Below are 20,196 nucleotides of genomic sequence, written 5' to 3' on the forward strand. Positions count from 1 at the left end.
CTCTTTTGGGTCTGTTTTCACTTCCCCATCAAGCAGTGCATTTCAAATCCTAAGCACCTGTTGTGTTTTTTTTAAAAACACCTTAAATCTATGCCTTCTCATTATGAACACTGTCACCATTGGAAATATTTTATTTAATTTGCAAGGAGGTCAAGGATTATGGGGGCAGGCAAAAAAGTGGACTTAAGGACACATTCAGATCAACCACAAGAACATAAGAAATGGAAGCAGGAATAGACCATATGGCCCATCAAGCCTGCTTCATCATTCAATACGATCATAGCTGATCTCAGGTTTCAACTTCACTTTCCCGCCTGCTCCCATACCCCTTAATTCCCTGAGAGACCAAAAATTTGTCTATCCCAGCCTCTAATATATTCAACGTTGGAACATTCATAATCCTCTATGTTAGCTTGACTGACCTGTAGTTCGCTGTTTTCTCTCTCTCCTTTCTTGATAAGAGGTGTAACATTTGCAAACTTCCCGAATCTAAGGAATTTTGGAAAATCAAAACCAGTACATAACTATCTCTGCAGCTATCTCTTTTAGAACTCTAGGGTGTAGGTTATCAGGTCCTGGGATTTGTTGGATTTTAGTCCCTTAAGTTTCTCTAATACTTTTTCTCTGCTGATATTAATTTTCTCACTCTTTTTAGCCCCTAGGTCTATTTCTGGTATGGAACTTGTCTCTTCTCCTGTGAAGACAGAAACAAAATATTTATTCAATGCCTCTGCCATTTCCTCATTCCCCATGATAATTTCTCCTGTCTCTTAGGGACCAATGTTTACTTTAGCTACTCTCTTTTTTCATATGTGTAAAAGCTCTTTCAATCTGTCTTAATAAATACAAACATGAAATAGGAGCAGAAGTTTGCCATTTGGCCCCTTGAGCCTGCTCCGCCAGTCAGTATGATCATGGCTGAATTCCACATTCCCATCTACCACCGATAACCATAGATTCTTAAAAACAAAAAGCTAAAAGCTACTGCGGATGCTGGAAATCCAAAACAAAAACAGAATTACCTGGAAAAACTCAGCAGGTCTGGCAGCATCGGTGGAGAAGAAATCAGTTAACGTTTCGAGTCTTCATGACCCTTCGGCAGAACTGAGTATAGTTAGGAGAAAGGTGAAATATAAGCTGGTCTAAGGTGGGGGGGCGGGGGGAGAGAGAGAAGTTGAGGGTGTGGTGATTGTGGAGATAAGCAAGCAGTGATAGGAGCAGATAATCAAAAGATGTCACAGACAAAAGGATCAAAGAGGTGTTGAAGGTGGTGATATTGTCTAAGAAAAGTGCTAATTAAGAATGGAAGACAGGATACTCAAGGTACAGCTCTAGTGGGGGTGGGGTGGAAAGACTAACAAAGTTTTAGTTTTAGATTTAAAAATAATGGAAATAGGTGGGAAAAGAAGAATCTATATAAGTTATTGAAAAAAAAAAGGGAGGGGGAAGAAACGGGGTGGGGATGGGGGGAGGGGGAGTTTAAGATCTAAAGTTGTTGAATTCAATATTCAGCCCGGAAGGCTGTAAAGTGCCTAGTCGGAAGATGAGGTGCTGTTCCTCCAGTTTGCGTTGGGCTTCACTGGAACAATGCAGCAAGCCAAGGACAGACATGTGGGCAAGAGAACAGGGTGGAGTGTTAAAATGGCAAGCGACAGGGAGGGTCTTTCTTGCGGACAGACCGCAGGTGTTCTGCAAAGTGGTTGCCCAGTTTGCGTTTGGTCTCTCCAATGTAGAGGAGACCGCATTGGGAGCAACGAATGCAGTAGACTAAGTTAGGGGAAATGCAAGTGAAATGCTGCTTCACTTGAAAGGAGTGTTTGGGCCCTTGGACGGTGAGGAGAGAGGAAGTGAAGGGGCAGGTGTTGCATCTTCTGTGTGGGCATGGGGAGGTGCCATAGGTGGGGGTTGAGGAGTAGGGGGTGATGGAGGAGTGGACCAGGGTCTCCCGGAGGGAACAATCCCTACGGAATGCCGTCAGAGGTGGTGAAGGGAAGATGTGTTTGGTGGTGGCATTATGCTGGAGTTGTCGGAAATGGCGGAGGATGATCCTTTGAATGCAGAGGCTTGTGGGGTGATAAGTGAGGACAAGGGGGACCCTATCATGTTTCTGGGAAGGAGAATTAGATTAGATTAGATTCTTGTTAGGCAAGGAAGTCTATCTTAAAAATATTCAATCACCCCAACTCCACCATCTTCTGAGGGAGAGAGTTCCAAAGTCACACAACCCTCCGAGAGAAAAAAATTCTCCTTATCTCTGTCCTAAAAGGGCAACTCCTAATTTTAAAACAGTGTCCTCTAGTTCTGGACTCACCCACGAGGAAACATCCTTTCGAACAGCAAGGCTGTTCAGGATCTTGTATACTTCAATCAAATCACCCCTCACTCTTGTAAACTCCAGGGAAACAAGCCCAGTCTGTCTAACCTTTCCTGATAAGATAACCCACTCATTCCAGGTATCAATCCGGTAAACCACCTCTGAACTGCTTCCAATACATTTACATCCTTCCTTAAATAAGGAGACCAAAACTGCACATGGTATCTCCAATGCCCTGTATAACTGAAGCATAACATCCTTACTTTTATAAAGGCAGAATACTGCGGATGCTGGAAATCTGAAACTAAAACAAAAAATGCTGGAAAAGCTCAGCAGGTCTGACAGCATCTGTGGAGAGAAAGACCAAGTTAACGTTTTGAGTCCATATGATTCTTCTTCAGAACTAAAGGGAAGTAGAAATGTAGTGAAATATATACTGTTTAAGGGGGGTGGGGTAGGTGAAGCTGGATAGATGGCCAGCAATAGGTGGAGGCATAGGAGAGATTGCGAAATATGTCATAAACAAAAGGTCAAAAGGTTGTTAATAGTGGTGGTGCTGGCTAAAGGAGGTACTAATGGTGACATTAAGAGTGGAAAGCAGAATGTGATAATAGCAGGACCAGGGTAAGCACTCTGGAAAGTGGCAGATGGCCCTAGTGGGGGTGGGGGGGGAAACAGTGGTGGGAAAAAAGATTGAAAAGGCTAAAAGCTGGGGACAAAACAGTGAATGAAAATGGAAATAAATTTAAGAAATAATAATAATGAAAGTAAGTGGGGGGGAAATAAATAAATAAATAAAAAAAATAAAAATGAATATAGAAAAAAGGGGTGGGGATGGAGGAGAGAGTTCATGGTCTGAAGTTGTTGAACTCCATGTTAAGTCCGGAAGGCTGTAAAATGCCTAGTCGGAAGATGAGGTGTTGTAATGTTCAATTCCCCTCATAATAAAGGATGGCATTCCATTAGTCCCCTTAGTTACTTGTTGTATCTGCACGTTAACTTTGAGACTCATGCACTAGAACACCTAGATCCCTCTGCACCTCGGAATTCTGCAGCCGTTCCCCGTTTAATAATACTCTGCTTTTTTATTCTTCCTGCCAAAGTGAACAACTTCACATTTTCACACATTATACTCCATCTGCCAGATTTTTGTCCACTCACGCAGCCCATCCTTATCCCAATGCAACCCCCTATGTCCTCTTTACAACATACTTTCCTACCTATCTTTGTCATCTGCAAATTTAGCTACCATGCCTTTGCTGCCTTCATCTAAGTCATTGATATAAATTGCAAAAAGTTGAGGTCCCAGCACACAACCCTGTGGGACTCCACTTGTCACATCCTGCCAATCATGAAATGACCCATTTATGCATACTGTTTTCTGCCAGCCAGCCAATCTTCCATCCATGCTAATATGTTACCCCTACACCATGAGCTTTTAATTTTCACAATAACCTTTAGTGTGGCATCTTATCAAATGCCTTCTGGAAATCCAAGTTCAGTACGTCTACAGGCTCCCCTTCATCCGCAGCACCTGTCACTCCTTCAAAGAATCCAATAAATTGGTTAAACATGATTTCCCTTTCATAAAACCATGCTGACTTTTCCCGATTTACCCTGAGTTTTTTTTAAGTGTCCAGCCAAAACCTCCTTAATGATGGATTTGAACACCTTCCCCACGACAGACGTCAACCTAACTGGCCAATGGCTTCCTGTTTTATGCCTCCCTCCCTTCTTGAATAGAGGGGTTATAATTGCTACTTTCCAGTCTAATGGAACCTTTCCAGAATCTAGCAAATTTTGGAAAATTAACACCAACCTCATTAGCTACCTCTTTTAAGACTCTAGGATGAAGTCTATTAGGACCAGAGACTTTTCAGCCCGCAGCCCCATCAGTTGCTCAGTACCACTTTCTTAGTGATTGTAATTTCACCGAGTTCCTCTCTCCCTTCCAGTTCCTGATTTAGAGCTATTATTGGAATGTTTTTTGTATCTTCTATAGTGAAGCCAGAAACAAAACATTTGTTCATTTCATCCACCATTTTCTTATCTACAATTAACTCCCCATTGTCACTCTCTAGAGGACCAATACTCACTTTACTTACTGTTTCCTTTTTAAATACTTATAGAAATTCTTGCTATCCGTTTTTATATTTCTAGGTAGCTTCCTCTTATACTCTAACTTATTTTTTCTGATTGACCTTTTAGCCATTCTCTGCTGTTCATTATATCCTGACTAATCATCTGACCTGCCTCTCATCTTTGTCCAGTTCTATGCTTCTTCCTTAAGTTTGACATTTTCCTTAAGTTTAGCTAATCACAGATGGCGGGTTCTCCCCATAGATTTTTTTCTTTATAGTAGTAATATATATTCTGTGTATTCTGAAATATCCCTTTAAATGTCTGCAACTGCTTCTCTATTGATCTATCCACTAGCCTAGCATCCCAGTACACTTCAGCTACCTTAGCTTTCATGCCTACATAGTTGCCCTTATTTAAGTTTAAAATACTAATCTTAAACTCACTCTTCTACTTTTCAAACTGGATGTAAAATTCAATCATATTGTGGTTGCTGCTACCTAGGAGTACCTTTACTGTAAGGTCATTAATTAATCCTGTCACATTACAAAATACCAAGTCTAATATAACCTGCTCCCTGGTTGGTTCCAGAATGTGTTGCCCTAAGAAACCATCTCAAAAACATTCTATGAACCCATCCAGGCTACTACTGCCAATCTGTATTTTCCAGTTTATATGTAGATTAAAATCACTCATGATTATTGCTGTCCCTTTATCACAAGGACCCAATATATATCTTTTACATTTTATCCTACATTGTGGTTATTGTTAGGGGGCCTGTAGGCCACTCCTACTAGTGACTTATTTCCCCTACTATTCTTCTTCTCAATCCAAACCGATTCTATATCCTGATCTCCTAAACCAAGGTCATCTCTAACTATTGCACCAATGCCAACCTTGTTTAACAGTGTTACCCCTCCATCTTTACCTAGCTTCCTATGCTTCTTGATTGTCACATACCGCTCAATATTCAATCCACGTCATCCTGCAGCTATGTCTCTGTAATGGCTATCAAATCATATTTATTTACTTCAGCATGAGCTATCAATTCATCTACTTTGTTATGAATGCTACATGCATTCAGATACAGAGGTTTTAGTTTTGTCTTTTTGTTATTTTTGAAATTTTTATTCTTGTTGGTGAATTCTTAGGTATTTTTCTCTGTCCCTTTTTGCCATTTTCTGACCCTCATTTCCCATGCTATTTTGCTCTGCTTCCTTGACTCTACCCCTTGAATTGCTACATTTACCTCAGCTTATTCCCTCATCCCCCGTGCTTAGTTTAAAGGCCTCTCTACTTCCCTAGTTATGTGACTCACTAGAACACTGGTCCTAGCACAGTTCAGGTTTAGACTACCCCAACGGTATAACCCCCATTCTCCAGCACTGATGTCAGTGTCCCACAAAATAGAAACCGCTTCTCCCACACCAGTCTTCGAGCCATGCATTCATTTCCCTAACCTTATTTGCCCCATGTCAATTTGCACGCTGGTCAGGTAATAGTCCAGAGATGATTAACTTTGAGGTTCTGCTGAATTTGGTGCCTAGCTGTTCATAGCGACTATGCAGAACTGCTTCCCTTGTCCTGCCTATGTCGGTGTTACTGCGTGTACTGTGACAGCTGGATCCTCCCCCTCCCACTGTAAGTTCCTCTTCAGCTCTGTCAAATGCCCTGAACCCTGAAACTGAGCAGGCACCACAGCTGTCTGAACTCTCGCTCTTTGCTGCAGAGACCCTATACTGTCCCATACTACCACTACATTCCTTTTTGCTCCCCTACCTGTTTGACAATTGCAAAGTCTGAGGCTTCTCCATAATTGTCTGCTTGGTTCCTTCACCTGCCTCACTCATGGTCACATCCTCCTGTCCCTCACCATTGTCCAAAATGGACGACCCTATTCTAAGAGTTGTGATCAACTTCTATTTCTCTCTTATGTTGCGCAGTATCTGCAGTTCGGCTTCCAGATCAGTAATCCTGATCCAGAATTCTTTTAACTGCTTACACTTGCTGCAGATGTATTTGCCCTAGATAGCCTTGGCGTCCAGAAGTTCCCACATTCCACAGCTACAACATAACACCTGTCCTGCCATTTTTTTTTTGTTATTTAGTTAATTTAATTTAGTTACTTTCTTAATTAACTTAGAATAATTCCTATGTATACTTCAATTTACTGTGCTTATTAAAAGCTAATACCGCCTACAACTAAAAGTTATCAGTTACTTAATTACACAGGTATGTGTTTTAGGTATTAAGTTTAATTATTTTGTTTATTTTATTTTGAAGTTTTAGTTATTTTTATTTATTTTTAATTTTTTAATAAACCCTACTACTCCCAATAAATTTTGCTACTGCTATTACAGAAACCTTATTATGAAGAAAACCTTATAGTTGCCAATAAATTGTACCAGTATTTAAAAGATAACTGAGCAGAACAAGTAAAATACTCATTACACAATCACTTACCTAGTTCCCTATGATGTCACACTTGACTTTCCCCAAATCTGGCCAGTCCACTGAGATCCACCAGCTCTTTTATCTCCCTGGCTCCCCGCTTGCTTCTCCTCATGCTCTTATCTCCTGGCTCCCCTCTCGTTCCTTCTCGAGCGCTCTACTCTCCCTGTCATATATTTCTGGCTAGTTTACTCTCATTCTTTTTTTCCCTTCTTTATAAACCTGTGGCCCTCTGCTGGTTTCTAAAACACTCCCAATTGTCCGACTTGCTACTGTATTTTGCAATGTTAAGCCACTTCTTTTAATCTAATACGATCCTTAACTTCCTGAGTGAGCCACGGGTGAGACTTTCTTGCTGAGTTTTTGTTTTTCAATGGGATGTATTTTTATTGAACGTTTTGAATTGTTACTTTAAATGTTTGCCACTGTTTATTTACCTCCGTACCTTTTCACCTGTTTACCCAATTAATCGCAGCCAGTTCTCCCCTCATACCTATGTAATAGGTTTTGTTTAAGTTTAAGATACTTGTTTGCGATTGGAGTATGTCACTTTCAAACTCAACATTGAATTGAATGTATTATGATCACAATTTCCCAGTGGATCTTTTACTATGACATTACTAATTAACCCTGCTTCATTACACAATACTAGATCTAAGATAGCTTTATCCCTAGTCAGTTCCACAACGCATTGCTCCAAGAAACTGTCATGAAAACTTTCTACAAACTCATCATCTAGACCACTCTTGCCAATTTGATTGTCTTAGTCTGTGAAACTTACAGCCCAAGCATTCAGGCTTGGCTGATAAGTCGCAAGAAATGTTTGCACCACAAATTCCAGGCAATGGCCATTTCCAACGAGAGTATCTAAGCATCCCCCCATGACATTCAACAGCATTAACATTGCTGGGGCCCCTCACATGAACATCCAAGGAGTTGCTGTTGTTCAGAAACTTAACTGGACTAACCATATAAATGCTGTGGTTGGAAGAGCAGGTCAGAGGCTGGGAATCTTGCGGCGGATAACTCTCCTAACTCACCAAAGCCTGTCTACCATCTGCAAGGCACAAGTCAGGGGTACGATGGAATACTCTCAACTTGTCTGGGTGGAGTGTGGCTCTGACAACACTCAAAAACCTTGACACTATCCAGGCCAAAGCAGCCCGCTTGATCGGCACCCCATCCACCACCTTAAACATTCACTCCCACCACTACCAATGCACAATGGAAGCCGTGTGAACCATACACAGATGTACTGCAGCAAATCATCAAGGCTTCTTCCACAACACCTTCCAAACTTGTGACCTCTACCACCTAGAAGGACAAGGGAAGCAGAAGCATGGGAACACCACCACCTGCAGGTTTCCCTCCACGCTACACTGACCTCTTAACTATATCACCGTTCCTTCATTGTCATTGGGTCAAAATCCTGGGATTCCCTTTCTAATGGCACTGTAAGTGTATCTACACCAGATGGACTGCATTGGTTCAAGAAGGTGGCTTCCCACCACCTTCTCAAGGGCAATTAGAGATGAGCAACAAATGCTGGCCTTCCTGTGATGCTCACATCCCATGAAAAGAATTTTTAAAAAGTGATTTCACCCAAACCTTATATAATTGCAGTGAAACTTCCTTGCTCTTATGCTCTAAGCCTCTTGCAATAAAGGCTAACATACCATTTGCCTTCCTAATTGTTTGTGCTGTACCTAAGTGTTAATGTTCTGTGATTTTTGTGTACAAAGACCTCCAAATCCTGCTGAATATTATTACCTAGTGGGCTCTCAGCTTTCAAAAAAAATTCTGCCTTTTCATTCTTCCTACCAAAATGGATAGTTTCACACTTCCCCACTTTATGCTCCATCTGTCATCATGCCCATTCGCATAACGGGTCTATATTCCTCTGAAGCCTCTTTGCTTCTTCCACAGTTGGTCCTCTCATTGAAGCCATTGATATAGATTGTAAATAGCTGAGACCCAATCACGGATCCTTGTGGCACGACATCTGTTTGCATCCTGCCATTCCAAAAGTGACCCTTTTATTTCTACTCTGTTTTCTATCTGTTAACCAATCCGCAACCTGTTAATATATTACTCCCAATGCCATCCCATATGCCCTAATCTTGTGTAACAACCTCTTGTGTGACACTTAATTGAATTCTCTATTCTACTCTCATACAGTCTTTGCTTCTCTTTTTGCACTTCTCTGTACTTTTTATATTTGCTATCAAACTGACATCTGACATACACGTGGGTATACTTTTGCCACCTATCCTGGAGTTTGAAGCACAAACTTCCATTTCTGTTCTTTTCCTTTGTCTCGCCTTCCCATAGATTGGCTGTGCAGTTACGGTTTTATACATTAAGGTTACATCTACAGTTTTTTTTTTAATTTTATAGGTGCGGCACAGAACATCAGGCCAAGTAATGGCACTGAAGATGAACAAACAGATTAGCAACAGAGCAAATATGTTGCGGGAAGTGCAATTAATGAATCGTCTTTCTCATCCCAACATTCTAAGGTATTTGCATAGTAAAGTGTGAAACCATCAGTCCCGAAGGGAAATCGCTTTTGAAAATGTTTAGGCTATTCCAAGGCTTGCTTCGCTTATATTGCTAATTAGAGGTTCAGTCAATTTTATTTTAATTTTCACATATTCCTCCTTTAGCTGATGCAAATTTTGGTAGGATTGTGTTCCTTTGCAAGTGGCTTACATAAAAAGACAATGAGCTATAATTCTTTTTTTTTAAAAATAAAATGTAATTTTTAATAACTTCTGAAAGGTATTGAGTGTTATCTTTGTGTTGCATTTATCTGTTTTAACCACTTGTGATTGATGTTGGAAACCTTGATGTTGGAAATTAAATATGAAAATTGAATTACTGCTGTTCGACATTTTTCTCTCAATGTTCTTATTTCTTTTGGGTATTTTCATGGGCAGACATAAAGATAGATGTGGCAGCCTGAATGTTAGATTACCGTGCATCTTTGTACATGTACAGTTACTTTTATGTCACTATCAGTGATGTAGAATTTCTCCCATGTTATAACTAAGATGGATTTTATGTAATCAGTCATGTCTCTGCTTGGAGTGTATTAACTTGGAGGCATCATTTTCAACACAGCTTTATTTAACTTTGTTTCATAGTCATCTGAGCTTTTTGAGACAAACTATGTAAGTTATGGCTGAAATGAAATGTGGCAGAAATTCAAAGAAAATATTTAAAACTTATTTTAAAAGTGGAAGGAAAAGGTTTTTCCTCTAGTTTCAGTTAGATTCGCCCATTAAGGTTGATTTCTCCTTAATGGAGAATTGCACTCTGTTCAGTGTAATTATAATTTCTTTGCATGGAATTGACTACTAATTCAGAATATAACTCTAAAATTAATAATTGTGTAGAACAAAAATAGGTAAACTTTGATCACAAAATTTTGGGTAAAGGAGTTGAAATGCAATTGGTGCTCAAAACTAAACCTGAGCAAATGTCTATTATTTGGATCATTTTGAGTTATTCTGACGAATTTCCTTGGAGCTTCTGCTACTAGCGCCATAACACAATTTATGTACGTAGATGTGATGGGGGAGTTGGAGAAGCCCCAAGGAAATACGTGTCCTGTAACTTCAAAAGGAGGATTGACAATGTCTGTTGAACTGATAAGATGTATAATGGGTTTGCGGGTGACATATGTAATGAGTCTTTTTATTCAGCTGTTAAGTAAAATTCAAAATTGATTACAGTTTTATTCTTTGTGCTGATTGTAATTCATAAATTGTGAAGTGCCAAATGACTGATATTCTCTTAGTATCTTCAGTTAGAACAGAAGTAGACTATTCAGCACCTTGAGCCTGTTCTGAAATTCAGTTAGGTTATGGCTGATCTATACCTCATTTCCATTTACTTGTTTTTGATCCATTTCCTTCAATATTCTTAGCTAGCAATGATCTGTTGAAAGTTTCAGTTGACCATTCACATATTCCTTGTGGCTTGCTGTTCTATTTTTTGTCAGTAATTTTTTCTAGTTTATTTTTCCTAGTTCCATATTTACCCAATTAAAATAAGCCTTTTTTCCAATTTATTATTTTGATTTTTGTTGCTATGTTCTTTTCAGTCTTTAACCTAAACATCATTATTATGTGAGTGCTTTTGCCTAGATGTTCTTCTATGCTTGCTCCTCCCATCTGTTCTGGCTCATTTCCCATTACAAGATACAGCAGTGCTCCCTCTTTTTTTTTAAATCTGTTTGCAATGTGAATGGTAGAGGCTAAAACCCATCTTGCCATAGATATTAAGTATAACCTACTGTTTGGCATCTCTGGAATATATACATAATATATATATTTGATGTACAGATTTTAATCATTATGTCAGCCTTTATTCTGGTTTTAGGAGCACATTTTTGCTGCATTCAGAATACTAACTTCTCATCGGCAATATTTGTACAACTTCAGAATTAGATTTAGTGGCTGATGGCCTTGAAATCCTTTAGCTATATATAAAAGTAAGGATATAATGTTGGAATTGTATAAAACACTGGTGAGGCCACAACTGGAGTATTGTGTGCAGTTCTGGTCACCACATTACAGGAAGGACATAATAGCTCTGGAGAGAGTGCAGAGGAGGTTTACAAGAATGTTGCCAGGGTTAGAAAAGTGTAGCTATGAGGAGAGATTGGATAGGTTGAGGTTATTTTCCTTAGAACAAAGAAGGCTGGGAGGTGACTTGATTGAGGTGTACAAAATTATGAGGGGAATAGATAGAGTGGACAAGATAAAATTATTTCCCTTGGTGGAGAATTCTAGAACCAGGGGGCAGAGATTCAAGATAAGTGGCAGAAGGTGTAGGGGGGACATGAGGAAGAACTTTGTTACTCAGAGGGTAGTGGGTGTCTGGAATTCACTGCCCAAGTTGGTGGTAGAGGCAGAAACTCTAAACTCTTTTAAAAAGTACCTGGATCAGCACCTTAAGTGCTGTAAGCTGCAGGGCTATGGACCGGGTGCAGGAAGGTGGGATTAGAAAGGGCACCTGGGTGTCCTCGGGATGGCATGGACAAGATGGGCCGAATGGCGGCCCCCTTTGGTGTAGCTTTTCTATGGTTCTACGTTTCAGCCACTATAGCAAGAATTATTATTTTTGAGTCCCTGTGCTGTTTAGAGTTCAAACTGTGGATTTTAAAATTACCTTGACTGGATGACTAAAACTGTTGAATATGGCTTTAGCCTTGGATGAATTACTGTTTTTGTGGATCCAGTCTATCTTGGAGATAGGATCAGTTTTTTTTTTAAAAAGGGGACTTTTTTTGGGCTGAAAACTAGATTTGGATGTTAACCTTTAACGCTTGACCAGGGAAACCTGTATATTACGGACACTTTGAGGATTGGCATCAGTTGTCTTTCTTTGGTTGCAGGTGTCCTTATTAAACAATAGAACGGAAAACTCTTAACCCCCATCCAGAGCAGCAGAGTTACAGCTTTTTTTCCTGGGTTCGAGTCAAGCAAGTAGTCAATCCCAAAGATAATGGCTTCTCTGCCTCTATGCATGCAGGGTAAAGAGTTCCCATTCCCCAGATGCTACTTTTACTAAACCCTCATGTAGACTGCACTAACCTCAAGCATATGGGAGTAAAAAGGAAGCAAAATGCAAGGGGAAGCGTCAGTGATTCAGACTCTGGGAAAATTCCAGAGACAATAGCTTTGTAACAGGTTGTGCCCCAACAACAACTTGTATTTATTTATTCATACGGTGCCTTAAACGTAGTAAAATATCCCAAGGTGCTTCACAGGACTGGGGAACTAGCTCAGGCATCAGAATTCTGGGAGATGTTGGGGCTGGGAGCTCATGGGCAGACAAATCACCTGATCAAACTCCAGGAATGCTTCCAACCAGAGTTGATAACCCTAGACATCTCAATCCACCTGTCAGACAGTTACAAATGAACTAATATATGAACATACAAATTAGGAGCAGGAATAGGCCATTTAGCCCCTTGAGCCTGCTCCGCCATTCAGTAAGATCATGGCTGATCTAATTGTAGCCTCAGCTCCATGTTCTCACCTAACCCCGATAACTTTCACCCCCATGCTTATCAAGAATCTATCTACCTCTGTCTTAAAAAATATTCACAGACTGCTTCCACTGCCTTCTGAGGAAGAGAGTTACAAAGATTCATGACCCTCTGAGGGAAAAAAAATTATCTCTGCCTTGAACAATTCTAGATTCTCCCACAAGAAGAAACATCTTTTCCACATCCACTCTGTCAAGACCCCTCAGTATCATATGTTTCAATCAAGTAACTTCTTACTCTTTTAAACTCCAGCAAATAGAAGCCTGTCCAACCTTTCCTCATAAGACAAAATGCCCATTCCTGGTATTAGCCTAGTAATAGGCTAATTCTGAACTGCTTCCAATGCATTTACATCCTTCCTTAAATAAGGAGACCAATTCCCCTTGCAATCAACAATAACATTCTATTAGCTTTCCTAATGACTTGCTGTACCTGCATACTAACCTTTTGTGATTCATGCACTAGGACACCCAGATCCCTCTGCATCTCAGCTCTGCAGTCTCTTACCATTTAAATAATGTGCTTTTTAAATTTTTTCTGCCAAAATGCACAATTTCACATTTTCCCACATTATACCCCATTTGCCAGATATCTCCTTTCACACCCCCACAATTAGCAGCTGCAGCGCAAAGGGAAGGAGTCTCATACAGGGGCCTGTAGAGCATTAATTCCCATATCATTTGGCTGGGATTTCTCAGCCACCCTGGTTCTGCCAGCTGCTATCTTGCCCTGTGCAGACTGCCAATGTAGCAGATCCCAGAATCTGAACATCCTTCCCTCAATGTATAAGGACTCCTGGATGGCAATGAACTGGGAAGGTCAAACAAACAGAAAATGAACTGAAATCACATGTTGGCAGGGCTCCAGAATTAGGCACTGTGTGAGATCAAAAGAAGAAGGAACACGGTAGGAAATGCAGCCAATCCTAGGATATTTAGCTTATGTGGTTTACTGCCATTTCAAGATCCATTTTGAAAATAAGGACACCTGCCAATGAAGGACCTCTGATGCAAGACTCTTGGGTGCCCCTAATTTATATGTTTCATAGTGTTTGGGGGCCTCAATAGGTGTCTTTTTTTTATTACAGATGTCAATATTTTGGGAGTGTCAGTTTATACAACTTTCAATGTATATATTGTGCAATGTGCATCCTACTTCTGTAGGCACTGAATTTCTTCCAACACGTAATAAATGATGCAGAACTAGCCTGGGAACAAAAAAAAACACTGACTCAACAGCCTAGGACAAATGTGGTAATTTGTAGTACAATGTAATGTGACTTTACCAGGGCCAATTGGCAGTTGTCCTGGGTTGGATTTGGATAATTTTCCTTTGTGCACTAAACTCTTGAGAATCTTACTATTCATTTTGACTGCCTGTGTTCCAAACTATTATCCAATCACAATGCATACCAACTAAAATATCTGCTAGGGTGTTGTTTGATTGCTGCATTAATTGTACAATTTGTATTGGACTGATGGCTTCTGCTTTTGTAGGGCTGTATTGAATCTCCAGATGTTTGACATTGCTTTGTTTGAGAAGAGTACTTCCCATACTGTATGTGATAGCTCTTATTGATCCAAATTTGATGTATTTAAGTTCAACTGATGAGAAGTTGAAAAAAGAATTGGAGATTCTGAATTATTATCTTTAACAGGTTACATTTTATACTTGAGAGTGACATAATATAATGTAATAAAATAATATTATGGGCCATAACATCCGATCTCCCCAGTGTCATATTGGGGTTACCCCAAAGTTGTTCTGGGGAATCCCCCTCAGAAGTTCTCAGATGAGGTTTAAATGGCAATTGCCCAGAAGTACAAATTTCTTTTGGGCAATTGCCCTGCACTGGCAGCCATCCAAAACTGCGATTTAAATCGCAAATTCCAGATGGTCCTGACTGAACCAATAGTTACCCAGAAAAAGTTAGAAGGATTAAAACCACTTCTAACTTGTGGGTAGCTATTGTACAGACCCAGACCGGAACCTACCCCCACCCCCAACCCGAGGCCTGACCCGCTCCCAAATTCACCCCCCCACCACCACCTCCCATCCGACTGACCTCTAATTGTATTTTGTCTTCTGAACTTAGCATTGCTTGTTTTGAGGCTAACTGGAGTGATTTGTGTTTGCCAGTTATCTGCCAATTTTCTTTTAGTTTTTGTGATGTCAGGAGGATTGAGAATATTTTCATTTCCACCTGGAATCTCTCATGTGATTTGATGGTAAACAAGATTAAACTTTCCTGTAAAAGTTTAGATTGGTCCTACATCTCTCATTTGGTGTTCAACTTCAGTTCTGTTTAAATTGTACCTGTTTAATTTTTATCCAGGCTGGATTCCTTTCTTTTGGTATTGTTCTTTATTTCTTATTTGCAACCTTGCTTCACTCATTTCTGAAATGATTGTAATTACTGGTAACTAGGCCTCTGTACCTCAATGTTCCATGTTAATTCAAAGTGTTCTAACTGAATGTTGATGTCAAGGCTTCATTAATTCTTTGCTGCCTGTGGAACACTAGGGCAATGTTGCCTGGAGCCTCATCTTTTGTGTGCGTAAACTTAAATGCAGAGCTATCTATCACTTGTAAACAAACTAATCACATTTCCAGTATGTCAAAACTAGTATTTTTTCCTGTAACTTGCACTTGTTTAAAATAACCTTCTCAAAGGACCAGAACAATCAAGGTAATACACAATATAAATTAGCAGCAATTCCTACTATCACGGTACAGTTTCTACTCAGTACATTTTTATGGAATCTTATGGGTCCGTTGTTGAATCACTTGAATACTGATCATACCATGACTTTAGAGTTCAAAATATTTGTTAAGGAACTAGTCATCTATGTAACAGTGAATTAAATGATATGCTGATTTGAAGTAACTTTGTTACACGCCTACAGAATATATTAAGTTGATTTTTTCATTGAATTTCGTCACTGTGATGATATAACATGATGGGCAGACTTATGGTACATTACTAACAAATTCAACAGCACCCAAAGATGATGCTTACTCCCAGTGATTTGCTTTTGTTATTGCTCTCTTTAGCACCATAGGAAGTTTTTCTATGTTTAAGGCGCTTTATAGTACAAGTTATTGTTTACCCTTGCCTTTAAATTTTACGGTTACTCTCTAAATAAAACTTATAAATTCACTCCATGTAACCTTCGCAAGGCTTTTATTCATAAAGTGGCCCTTTCTTGTGGTGTAGTTCAAATATGGCAAGTTATTTGTGATTCATTTTTGTTTTGCAGATTTATGGGTGTTTGTGTTCATGAAGGCCAACTGCATGCATTAACTGAGGTAAGTTTTTGAGCTTCACAGTAATGCTATTATGTTAGTAATATTATGGGACACAGTAGTGTAATTGTTAGATTACTGGTCTAGTAACCCAGAGTCCTGCAATAATAATTTGGAGAATGTGGGTGATATCCCACCAGTGCAGTTTTAGAATTTTAATTTAGTTTAAAACTAAGTTTAAATAAAGCTGAAAGTAAAAAGCTGGTATCAGTAAAAGTAGCCATGAAGTTATTGGATTGCTGTGAAAACCTACCTGTTTTACTAATATCCTTTAGGAAAGGAAACCTGTTGCCTTTACCCAGTCTAGCCTGTGTGATTTCAGTCCCAAACCAAGGTTATTGACTCATAACTGCTCCCTTGAGTGACCAAGCAAGCCACCAAAGGGCAGTTAGGTATAGGTAATAAATACTGAATTGTCAATCTTTCTTTAGCAGTGTGTGGCAATTAGGGAACTTCAACCTTTTCTGCAACTCAACTTTGAATACTTAATGCAGACACTGTTTGTCAACACGGACCTTTTCTAATACTCCCAACACTCATCCCTCGTCTTAATCAGCATGAAAATTGCCAAATATCTTTGAAATAATTCTATATTTGATCCCCAAAATAAACAGTACCTGACTGCGTGCTATGAGGTTGGCACAGAGTCCAAGTATTTTGAAAATCGTTTACACAACCATCCAGGTCTTGGATGATGCATTACAGCCTTGTTTTTCACCCATCTTTGGTAGTTGCTACTAAAAGCTGCTATTATAGCTGCCGTGCTTTGAAGTGTGGTTGCAATTCGCTTGGGTAAAATGGACATCTAAAGTTTTAGACAAAATAGTGGTAAGAATTATGGGAATAACAATCCATTGTTTTTCAATCTTGCTCAGCACCACCTCTATACTGCAGTAGCAAACCTTGATTGCTATTGGTGAATAATCATTATGGACTTTCCAATGCCTCCGTACGCTCTTTTAACTTGTTTTGGTGTCTGGAGGTGAATAGTCTCTATATGACGTTCTCTTTCACCCTTGCATTTCTTCCGTTTTTAATGCACCTATTTTAATTGTGGCATATAGACACTCATCGCTATTGGACTTTCTACTCGAGCAGCCATTTTGTTTCTCTTGATAGAAAATTATTTTGACTGTTGAATCAGTTTTAGTTAGAATTGTTCACCAGAGCTTCACAAATGCAGAGAATGCTAATTATTCAGCATTGTGTTCAATTTTACCTGTATGATATGCTTGCAGCAATATCACTTTTAGCATTAGAAGTTGACACCTGCAAGAGAGAATTTTCTACAAATTGTAGACTGATCTTGCTTCCAGGCCAAATGGTGAAAGCATGGGAAAATACTGTACCCAAGCTAAATGGATACCGCTAAACTACTAGGGTCTTAGAGCTTTCTGTGCTAGGATAAAGATGGGGTATAGTCTGCTGGCAAATGTTCCGAGCAGAGCTGTTCTACCAAAGGATACCCTAGAGTTAGTCATTGAAAATTGGCACTCAAGTTTCCATCTACCCTCCCATGACCTTGTATTGGAGAAACTTGGACTCTTCAGCCTGGCACAGAGGCATTGAAGAGGCAATTTAAGTTTAGTAGCAAAAGATCATATACAACTCAGTGATTGTTTGCACCTGCTACTTTACTTGGCTGAGGATTTTTGAGTCTTCATGCACACCATGCACCAAGATATTGAAGATGTCATTTTTCAGTGTCATTTTTAAGTCCTTTTCTTCTGTCCCCACCTCGAGATGGGTCATGAAAACTACATTTAGTCTCCTTCCCTCTATCCTCTACCCTATTTGAGATCGGATAATTCAGTATGGACCAGGAATTGCATTCTCATCTTTTCCTAGTCTGCATATTGCATTAGTACATTGCACAGCACATCTCACCCGCTGAACAAATTGACCTTTTATTTTCTGCAATATTTTTCCTGCTGTTTCCTATTTAAGAACTGTGGGACTTCAGTAGCATCACTCGCCTATAATTCTTGAAAATGAAAACGTGTCTGGTGCCTGGATGGTTTAAGTGAGTGAGCGCTGAAGTAGTCTTGGCAGAGGAGCAAAAATAGCTAATGAATATTCAAAGTTGTTCATAGCGCCTACTGTAATAAAAATAACGACTTCACCACTATGGGTTTCGTTCCCTTTAAGAAATAGTACTGGAAAATGCTCTTGCTATATGACTGAGCACGGTCAGTATCATTTGGCTAAGAGGCTGAAATACACTTTTTTCAGTGGGAGGGGGTTCAAATAATAAAAATCAGTGAAGCTTATTTTGTTGATATAAAGTAATTCCATATTACAGCAGTGACTGTTGCAAAAGTTCTTTATTGGCTCTTAGAGTTTTTCTGATGTTTCTGTTTTGGTTAGGTCACAGCTAGAGTATTGTCTCCACTTCTTCTGATCTCAGGATGTGAGAATGCTTGAGAGGGTGCAGAGGACGTTTGCCAGAATGGTTCCAGGGATGAGGGAATTTAGCTAGGTTGGAGAAAATGAGTTTTTTTCTTCTTAACCAAAGGAGATTGAGGGGGTATTTGCTAGAGGTGTACAAGATTATGATGGTTTAGTTCAGGTAGACAACGAAAAGCTGTTCCTTTAGCTGATGGTACAAGGACTATTAGACACAGTTTTAAGGTTTTAAGCATAAGATGCAGGGGGAATGTGAGGAAGAACTTTTTTTACACAGCGAGTGGTAACGACCTGGAACTCACTACCTGCGAGGTTGGTGGAAGTTGAGATGATCCACGATTTCGAAAAGAAATTGTTTGGCACTTGAGGGGAAGCAAACTTGCAGGGCTACGGGGTAGAGGGGGGAAATTGGGCTAACTGGATTGCTGTACAGAGAACCAGCAGGGACTCAATAGGTGGAATGGCCTCCTGCGTGTTATGACTATATGACTCTATGAAGTCAATGTATTCACTTTCCCTTTTCAGGCAATGGCATTATCCAACATTGTATCTCGTATGTAAAATGTTAATTCTCCAGCTAATGAACTAAAGACAAAAAAGCAGCTGATTAATTAGCAATTGTACCAGTCATCTGTAGATTGGATTTGATTTGACAGGTGGTGTGCCTGGAACAGCTCATTTTGCTTGATGGCTCATTATCTCATTATGTTTTAATTTCATAATTAGCTGTTCCATTCTTTTTGAGTTAACATATCAATTTGTGTGTTGGGAATTTCTTTTAGATAAGTATCATTTCATTCTTGCAATAAACCAGTTGGCTGTCTGGGTTCTTTAATTTACTGGAGCAGTGTAGGATTAAATGATGGTTAGATTACACGACTTTGATTCTAAGGCAATCAAGCCGACAGAACATTGAACTATGTAGCCCAAAGAGCAAAACGTAAGTCAGAGAAAGTAGTTATTAAACATGACCAGACCTTCCCTTGAATGCTGTGTCGTTGAGAAACAAGGGAGGTATCCAGGTGCTAGAAAACAGTTTAGGGAAAAGCCATGAGGCTATTGCTAGGGTCTGCATCATTCGGGAAAGATTGGAGAAAACTTGGACTCTTCAGCTTTGTAGGGAGGCATTGGGGAAGTTATTTATTTTTTTGCTCTCTGATGTGGGGTATACAAAGCTATATTATCAAGGTATATTTAAGTGAAAGGATAAGATAAACCTGGAGCGCTACTTTAAATTGTGGGAGTAGGAAAGGAGCTTTAAATTAATAAAATTTAGGACTGATGTCAGGAAATAGCTCTTCACACACAGGCCAATGAGATGTAAGGGCAGCTGGTGAGGCCAGCATTTAAAGCCTATTCATAATTGCCCTTGAGAAGGTGATGGTGAGCTGTCGTCTTGAACCACTGCGGTCCATGTGGTGTAGGCACACCCACAGTGCTGTTAGGAAGGGAGTTCCAGGATTTTGACCCAGCTACAGTGATAGAATTGTAATATAGTTTCAAGCCAGTATGTTGTGTGGCTTGGAGGGGATCTTGCAGGTGGTGATGTTCCCATGTGTCTGCTGCTCTTGTCCTTCTA

General features: G+C 39.7%; 1 protein-coding gene across 6 annotated transcripts in view; it reads left to right on the top strand.

The window, feature by feature from the left end:
- Positions 1–20,196, top strand: part of tesk2 (testis associated actin remodelling kinase 2) — a 122,665-nt gene that overhangs the window by 40,375 nt on the left and 62,094 nt on the right. For all 6 annotated transcript variants that reach the window (XM_078561000.1, XM_078561003.1, XM_078561004.1 and 3 more), the window contains 2 exons: positions 9,242–9,363; positions 16,166–16,214. In XM_078561000.1, coding sequence (XP_078417126.1) covers positions 9,242–9,363; positions 16,166–16,214 — 171 coding nt within the window. The remainder of the gene's footprint in view (positions 1–9,241; positions 9,364–16,165; positions 16,215–20,196) is intronic.

The sequence above is a fragment of the Cetorhinus maximus genome, chromosome 17 (genome assembly GCF_964194155.1).
Source record: "Cetorhinus maximus chromosome 17, sCetMax3.hap1.1, whole genome shotgun sequence".
Lineage (NCBI taxonomy): Eukaryota > Metazoa > Chordata > Chondrichthyes > Lamniformes > Cetorhinidae > Cetorhinus > Cetorhinus maximus.